Here is an 8,786-nt window from a genome sequence, read left to right on the forward strand (position 1 = left end):
GACTATCCCAATATTCTCTAATTAGTAAAATCTCAAACTATCAATTAATATCATGCCTGCCCACAATGAAGCTTTGAACAAATACATTTCACCACTGGAGAGTCAGGAGTAAAAGAAGGCAAATGCGTGCCTTTTTTTACCTTTCCTTCAAAATCCATCTGCACATTATTAGTCCAACCCTTAAGACATCTCAAACAGAAATGTTTTCAGCAAACAAGAGTGACATGTTACATATATGAATCATACTCCCTTTGCGCCAGTACATACTAACGAAAAAGGGTCTGACACTCATTGATCTTTCTACAAAGGTCGATAAATACTAAAAATGCCACGTTGTTTGTCTCTTAATCAGCTCGAGCTCAGTGTGATCGTCAGACCATTCTATGAAAGCCTAACATGTCCTTCTGACCTCAATAAGGTCTATGATATCCCATTTCACATTTCTAAAGACTACGAAACGTTGCTTAGAACTCACTAAGACACAGGCTACACAAATATTCTCCTAACTTCAACGATTTTTCACACCGTTTTCTTATAATTCCCAAAAATACGCCATGCACAAAAAGGCATAGCTACACCCAACGCTAAAATTCCGTCCTACTATTTCAAATGGTTCTGCGCGACTTGATGCGCCTATGCAAAACATTTCTAAAAGACCAACGTGGTTGTGAATTAAACATAAAACTTACTATGGACAACGTGTGCTGCCAATCCCTTAAAGTTTTCTTAAAACGTCATTATAAATCATGCAATCCGGTATCTTATCTATTAATAAAACTCCATGAGGGAGAGTTTAAACGTAGCTATCGTTCACAAGGCCGCTGAAGAGGAACAAGCAAGCTAGCCAGCCAGTTTTTTTTCACCCCACCCTCGAAGTATGTTCCTGCTATACTGAGCTGAAAAACTGCGTTTCCATTCGAAGGTGCCGAACTACGGATCGCGTTATCATAGCCAGGTAATCCAATAGCATTATAATCAGCCGACGTATCACAGGCCTGTAGCAAACACACATTTAACAGCCAGCTATTTTTCAAAAGTAAGGCTGAACATCTACCTACCTAACCGCCCACTCGCTCTCACACACTGGGTGGGGAATATGTGCAAGGCAGCTACTTAAGTTAGCTATCCATTCTCTTCAGCTTGTTACTTAGCAACTCAAAAGTCTAATTAGCTAGTTAACTCGCCAAGTTGACGAACACATGACTAAGTAAGATCACTGGACTAACGTTACGTTAGCTAACCAGTGCAGCTGGCTTGCGAGATCGTACAGCTAGCAAAGTTATCGACCGAACAACCAATAAGTGCGTTTGAGGAATTTAGCTAGCTACCAGAAGTTTGCCGAAACATATGGCATGGTCGTTTTTTTTTTGGGGGGGGGGGGGGGGGGGGGGGGCAAAAACTCTCAATGAGCAAGAACGAAAACACATATGATGCAAAAGTTTACGTCACTCGCCATTAAAGGCAAAAGAGGTTGCCAAATGCTCGGAATAGCAAACTTAGCTAACGAGTTAGCTGTTAGACACTAGCCTAGTCACACACGCTTGTTCATCCACTTGGGTAGCTAGCTAACAAACTAGCTAATTTCTTGTATATAAGTCCCTAATATAGTGTTTACTGTTGAATAATTATTTGAACATAGAAGGAGCATTAATAAAACAAACTGCCTTTCAGTCATGAAACAACAAACACTAAACCAACAGTATTACAACGCGTGTTCCACCACCTAGGTAGCCCTCTGATCCATAAACAAGCAAAATATGCAAATGATATCTAGCTAGCTGTTAGCTAAATTAGCAAAAAAGCTACCAAGAGGACTTTAAACTTACCTTCGCTTTACTTGTGTGTGGAACCGTTGTCAGATAACAAAATCGTATATTTAAATGTTATTGTACGGTGGTACCTCTGAGACTTCCAGTGATTGGTAGCTAAGTATCTCAGAAATTTCCCTTCAACAGCAACCCACTTCGGACTACTATCTCCAACAAGGGAACGGTGCAAAATGGCTACCTTTCCTGCATTTACCATTAAATCTTCTGGGTGGGGGTGGGGGTGGAGCGATCTGAAAAGTGAACCGCCGCAAAATGAAAAAAGAAATTCTTCTTTGAGTAGCCAAACCCGTAAAGATGGTAATATTGATATTAATAAATGGTTTTGATATGTGTTTGCTTGCATTACAATGTTATATCGTCATACGTTAAGCTTTCAGCAATAACACAAAAGACCACCTACTTGAAGAAATGGTAAATTCCAAAAGAGTTTTTTTCCCCAAAGAAGGGGGGCTTCGGGGGTTGATTAACTGCCGTCTAAAACGGTCAGTATGACACTTGGACGAACTTCAACGTTCATGCGAATCTTTTCTCTACAAATATATTAACTAATTTAATATTATAGACATTCGTGTGTACACGTCTTTATGTTAACACGAATGTATATGAAGTAACTAAACTTTGCTAGCTGACACATTAAACATACCAAGCATACCGTTCTAGATTTAATGGTTCAAATTCTAAAGATGCAACATGTGACTGACTACTGATACCTCTATCATAGTTATTCTAGGTTATATTATATGCCTCGATCATGAGGTCTAGCTATGGGAAATGTGTTATTCGTGACATGAAATGCATTCTTAAGGCAGAAATATCTGCGGCTCAAAACATTTTGGCTTTCGACATAGAGCTGTAACTTCGGTGGTACATACCCGCCCAAACACTTGCAGTTTCTAATATCAAAAAGCGCGTTGATAATGCTAAATTTGACAGCAAGCTAGTCTAGCTATGATTTAATTACAGTATTTTGTTTCAATTAAAGTGTTTCAGTTGAACTACCTATTGCAGGACTAAAATGAAAAACGAATACATTTTGAAATGAAATCTAGGCATTTGTTTATGGTACTTCATCCGATATTCCTAATATTGAATTGCTGATGAATATGCTGTACCCTTTGCTGTGCATAGTTGTCATATATCGTTGAGCAGGAAATATAGGCTAGCTGATGTGTCCCACGCCTGCTGCATTTAATCTTCCACACCGCAAGGGTGGGCACACGACTGGTTTAAACTTCTGATTTCAGAAGGAAGTAGTTATGCATAAAGCTGCAAAGAACTGTCTTCGAGGGTAAAGTAGCTCCACGTTGAATGTTGTATTAACTTGTAAGAGGTTAACAACTTAAGCGGAGCTTGGCACATTAAGCAAATGTTTCTGACATCGGGATCCTATACTGAAGTCAACGATGGCAGGAGCATTAGCGAGGCTGCTATTTTACCCAACCCTTGCATACAATGTCTTTATGGAGAAAGTGTCAGGCAGAAGGTGGTTTGATCGTGTGGACCAAACTGTCATTTTGGGTGCCCTTCCCTTCAAATCAATGACAGAAGAGGTAAGCTTGGCTGACGTTGTTTAGCATTCACTGTAAAGGCTGTCATATTTAGATCTCTGGCTAACTAAATTAACAAGCAAGTGTATTGTCATAGTTTTGGGGCGACAATCATAGTTAGCTGCTAACTTAAGTTAGCTTTGATAACCTATATCAGTGTTTCTAAAACAATCTGGTTATGTGGATTTATCCTGTTAGCTAGCGTTACGTGGTATTTTGTGTACCTTACGAGAGCAGTTCAATTACTGAAGCGGGGCCGATGTTGTAAAAAGCCGTAGAAAGAGCATGTGTAGCTAGTCAACGATGGCGAAACTACATTTCAATCGACAGCAATGTCTGGAAATGATAAAAGAAAATCAGCTATGTACTATCGGCATAATTATTAAATTTTGTCACGTATTTTTATTTTCCACTAGCATGTGTTGTGCCTTGTGTAGTTTTTTATATTGCATGTTTTGGGTGTTTACATGATGTGTCTAACAAACACCTTTCATGTTCATTCTTGTCACAACATTGGTTTTATAGAGTAGTGTCCGTTTTTAATTGACAAACTTAGATGCAGGAACGCATTTCGGTAATAAAACGTAAATACTAAGCCGACGCTCAAAGCACGATCGATGCCTGACTAGAAATAAATGCAAGTCTAACTGTTTAAATACTTAGCTGCCACTGAGGGTTACATTCCTGAGAGGAAACCAGTTTAGCTGCAACACATTTTCGTTACTGCATCGCTGTCCATCAGTTATTTTTGACTGAGCTGTTCCCTGAATCTATACCCTTATTTTGATCCGGTATAAATTCACTGAGAAAGAAATATTCTCCTGGAGTTACTTTGTGCGAATATAAAGTTATGGTATTTTTCAGATTTTGGTAATATGTGCCCCTTAAACAAATTTGTTGGAACAGTCTCAGATGAGTGGCATATATTATCTGTTAATCAACTATAAGGCCTCATTAAGCAAACATTTACTCAGTGAAGAAAATGTAATATCCATCTGTGGTACTAATTTGTTAAAAGGGTTCAAGTGAATAAAAAATAAGGAAAACATTGCGTCCTTTTTGTAGAAGACACGTTTCCAATAGCAAAGGTCCATCACGGAATTAACAACTGATGTAAAATCCTGATTCTTAATGAAATAAGTTGCGATTAATTGCCAGCACAGGTGACACAAAAAAAACGACCATTTACATTACAAGTGATGGGCTAAATTACCCCTTTGAAGCAACTGCTTCCATGTAGATGGGTGAACCTTTTGCGCCACAGCGACATCTTTTGGTCCATGGAAGTCATAACAACCAGCTCTCTGGTTATGAATGTGGAGAATGTCTACCAATGATTTGATTTCATATTAGGATGGAATGCTTGCCATTTCCTAAGTTACGGGTTAGCGGGGCATACCCCATACCTGCACAGCACTGAGACCTAGGCCCTTTATGTGGTTTCCTACAGAAATAACTGCAATGACAATGTGGTCCCAGTCATTATAAACTTTATTATGTGTTCATCTAACCTGATATAAACACTCAAATTGGGTAAAATCGTATACGACAACATAATAAATGGCTGAATTTGGACCATTTACACCTTTTTTATTTTCTGCTTTTATTTTCTGTTCTCTTCTTTCTTTTATTTTCTCCCCAGGTCTTGTAGTCCTAATTCTCATCATTACTTTCTCCTCATATTTAGCCAATAACCGCATCTGTTAATTGTAGCCATTTTCATGCGACTTTCTTCCCTTAGCAGAAAATAAATTGTTGCCGTTTTGGCAGTACATGAAGATTAGCTATCTATCTATCTATCTAAGGTCTTAATCAAAGGATTAATGGTAACAACAATACAACAATATGAACTCAAAAGACAACAAAATCATTTATACAACACATAGCACTGTAGGTCAGCTCTCACTGTATCAAGGTTAAAATATAGGCCTTAACATCTCAAGTCTAGGTTTTCTGTTCTCATCCAGCTACAACCTGTCATGTATCTCTGCATAAAAGGGTCACAAACTAGTCTGTTAGCTACAGTAGAAGCTAATTTAACTGTCAAATTGTTCGGCCAGTAGCTAGCTAGCTAACTATGTGTATTAGCTAGCTAGTAGCTACACTTCCTAGCTAGCTAATACACTTGCCAGCAAACTTTCTGTTTTCAGTCAATTAGCTTGTTAGCTAGCTCACTTTCTGCCATTTAGCTTGTAAGCTAACTGCCTGGTTACCTTTTCTTTGTTAACCTTTGCTTTATAACCATAATACTTTGGGAAGCACAATACTGATTCAGACCTTGAGATCAACATTCTCATTGTTAGATCACAGTACTTTGAGAACACTGCAAAAACTAATTTCAGTTTGTTTTAACAGACTAATTACTAGGTGATGGAACACAATTAACCAGCCAGGCTAATCAATAACACATGTTACTATTTTTTTCCCAGCTAGTACAGACAGAAAATGTGAGAGGGGTGATTACCATGAATGAGGAGTATGAAACTAAATACTTCTGCAACTCAGCTGAGGTGAGTGACAAAAAAAGCAAACCTATGATTTAGGGCACTTTTATACCTTTCACATGTTTGTTTGTGAGTTTGATCCAATAGAAGTGTGGTTTGGATCCATTTGCGTTTGAAACTTTGATAGTGACATAATGATGCCAGGTCGTGAATCGAAACGGATTATCGAAGACAGCTAGAGAGAAGCAGAGACGAGAAAGAGGAGAACTGGACTGTGGTGTGTTTGTGCAACAGGAATGGAGGGCTATGGGGGTCGAACAGTTACGCCTAAGCACAGTGGACTTGACTGGAGTACCCAGTCTGGAGAACCTGAATAAAGGTGTAGAGTTTACAATGCGGCACAAGGAAAAGGGCACCAGTGTCTACATCCATTGCAAAGCTGGCCGTTCACGCAGCGCAACCCTCGTCGCAGCATACCTCATTCAGGTGAGTCAAAGTTGGGGTCTCAGGAACACTTACAGGCGCTATTTCATTGACCTAACTGAGCAATAAATCAGCTATACCTGAAGTGAGCCAGAAGTGTTTCCAAAGCAAAATGACCAAAGTTGAGAGCATTTTGGTTAGCCCCACAAACAATAGTAGATTGGTAGTAGTGGTGAGGTGAGTCTAGCAAAACTAGATTAATTTTGTCATATATTATAATTATCAGTCAGCATTTACCTCACATCACTCAAAACACAGTTCATTTTACAAACTTGTAGAAATAAGAAATATTACTTGTTCATTTATTTGTGTAAGCTTTATATCATTCATTTTGGGAAGCACTAGGTAAAGGCCTAGATTAATACCTGAGCTGAATGGTCAGTTCAAGATGACTTCAGTTGAGAGTGTGCATTTTGAGGATTTATGCCAAAATATAAACTATCTGAGAAAGGTGGAGACAACTGCAAGGACACGATAAGGCTTGCATGCATGCTTAAGTTTGGTCAGCAGAAACCTGGCTGCAATTCCTGCACTGAAAGAAATAATATTCAGTGCAAATGTTATGTTGCAGTTTTTAAAAACCATGCTTGTTTTTAAATATTTGTTGCCATCTTCAAACAGAGTTAAGCCTACCCCTCCCATTTCTGAGTAATGACTTGGATGGCCTAATTTTGTTGGAATATATAAACACAGTGCCTGTCCCTTATTTTATGCCAACACAGAGAACACTGTCATAGACTTAGAAAATAATTTTCATTTCTTCATATATTAATTGCAGAAATGTAAACTTTCTGCAAGTTGTAGAAAGAGGGTGACTGCTACGGAAGGGTTATGTGTGCATGTGTCTCTGACCCGCCTGTTCGCTCTGCCTGGCCGTCTGTCACTACAGCTGCACTGTTGGAGCCCAGAGGAAGCCTGCCGGATGCTGGCATCTATTCGCCCTCACGTGCTAGTCCGCACTGCGCAGATGGAAATGCTTCAGCGATATCACCAGCAGGTGTGTGCAGAGAAGTCCAACTAGACAAACTAGAGGGCTTACAGGGGAAAAATAGGTGATTTGTGATTTGTTGAAAAAATACTTGTTCATTTATTAATATCTGAACGTATGTCATCCATTTGGATTTTGATTATAATTTTAAGCCATTTCCATCTCAGTTTCTAGCAACATTTTTGAAAAGGACTGAACTAGAAAATTAGGCCTCAGGTCATCAAAGTAAGCATGGGGTACATTAAATTCATATTCTAAAGCACATTGTTTGCTTTTAGGAACATCCTGAAATGATAACAGGAAACCTGTTTTTCATATTTAATTGTGTGTGTGTGTGTGAGTGAGTGTGAAATGTCTACATTCCACAACTTAACTTATTGGGTTCAGTATTATTTAAGGCATTCATTTTATTTATTCACCAGAGACTATAATAGAACATCATACCAAAGCATTATGGTATCCCTGTGTTTACCTGCTAGCTGTAGAATACTCCTTCCTAACATGAAACTGACCATGGCAAAAATGTGACATTTTTGTTTAGGAGATATGCAACAAACTGTACCAAAACATATTAACCCGAAGACACCATTTCATTTTCTGTAGTAAAGACAAAGCTTGGTACAGCCTCTTTATTTTCCTCTGAAAGTTAAGACAAGGAATATTCATTGAATAAATTGTGTATATGCATGCCATTAAAATGAAGGCTGAAGCTTGTCCTCCATATTTTTGAATTTGAAAAAGTGTGTTTATAAATTTCTGTGATGGTTCTGAATTCATCTGAATTTCAATGATCAACTGAAAGCTGATCATTGAAAATCACTGTCAATTCTCCCCTGTTGAGAGGAAGATAAAGGCTTCCTCTCTGAAGCCAGGTCATTTCATCACAGGCTGGGTAAACTCTCTGACGAAGTGTACTTATTAACTCCGACTGTACGAAAATAGTGGTCATTGCAGAGTGCCAATCATGTGAAAGACAGATTTCCTCACCCTTTTATGTCCAGAAGAAGAGTATAAGTGTACCAATAATTGTACAGTTGAAGAGAAATTTGTGTGACAGAAATGTATCGTAAGTATGGAATTAAAAACTATCCATGAATTCTAACAAATGAAATCCCACACTCCACTTTAGAAAGTAGAAAGAGCTGTTTTAGTGCAGCTCTTGATGGCACTGTCTTTCTCTTTTTAATGCCATTACTGTAGACAATTGATGTAGGGACAAAAGGTGGTTTGAGTGCTCTGGTGGAGCAAACACCTGCAGATACTGGGGTCCCTGAAGATCCCCTTCCAGTGCTCCTGCTTTATGCATCATAAGGATGTATTATGTTTACCACAGTATGTATTACAAATCACACTGTATTTTCATTTTGAAGGCTGCCATTGTCTGTAAAGTTTGGGATGCTTGCTTCAGATGCTTAAATTAAAATTAAACTGGACAGTTCACTTATTTGACCTTTAAGGGCTATATTGTGGTGTGTTCTCACTATTCATTCATGAT

The 8,786-nt window shown here is 38.6% G+C and overlaps 2 protein-coding genes across 11 annotated transcripts in view; one reads left to right on the top strand and one right to left on the bottom strand.

The window, feature by feature from the left end:
• Positions 1–1,980, bottom strand: part of LOC118781612 (CUGBP Elav-like family member 1) — a 58,851-nt gene extending 56,871 nt beyond the window's left edge. For all 10 annotated transcript variants that reach the window (XM_036534620.1, XM_036534611.1, XM_036534618.1 and 7 more), the window contains exon 1: positions 1,827–1,980. The gene's annotated coding sequence lies outside the window, so the exon portion shown is untranslated. The remainder of the gene's footprint in view (positions 1–1,826) is intronic.
• Positions 1,981–3,111: 1,131 nt separating this feature from the next.
• Positions 3,112–8,786, top strand: ptpmt1 (protein tyrosine phosphatase mitochondrial 1). Its single transcript, XM_036535397.1, has 4 exons — positions 3,112–3,379; positions 5,806–5,886; positions 6,115–6,306; positions 7,193–8,786. Exons 1-4 carry the CDS (start codon positions 3,233–3,235, stop codon positions 7,322–7,324), a joined length of 552 nt encoding a protein of 183 aa, XP_036391290.1. The 5' UTR covers positions 3,112–3,232; the 3' UTR covers positions 7,325–8,786.

The sequence above is a fragment of the Megalops cyprinoides genome, chromosome 8, assembly GCF_013368585.1.
Source record: "Megalops cyprinoides isolate fMegCyp1 chromosome 8, fMegCyp1.pri, whole genome shotgun sequence".
NCBI classification, from domain to species: Eukaryota; Metazoa; Chordata; class Actinopteri; order Elopiformes; family Megalopidae; genus Megalops; species Megalops cyprinoides.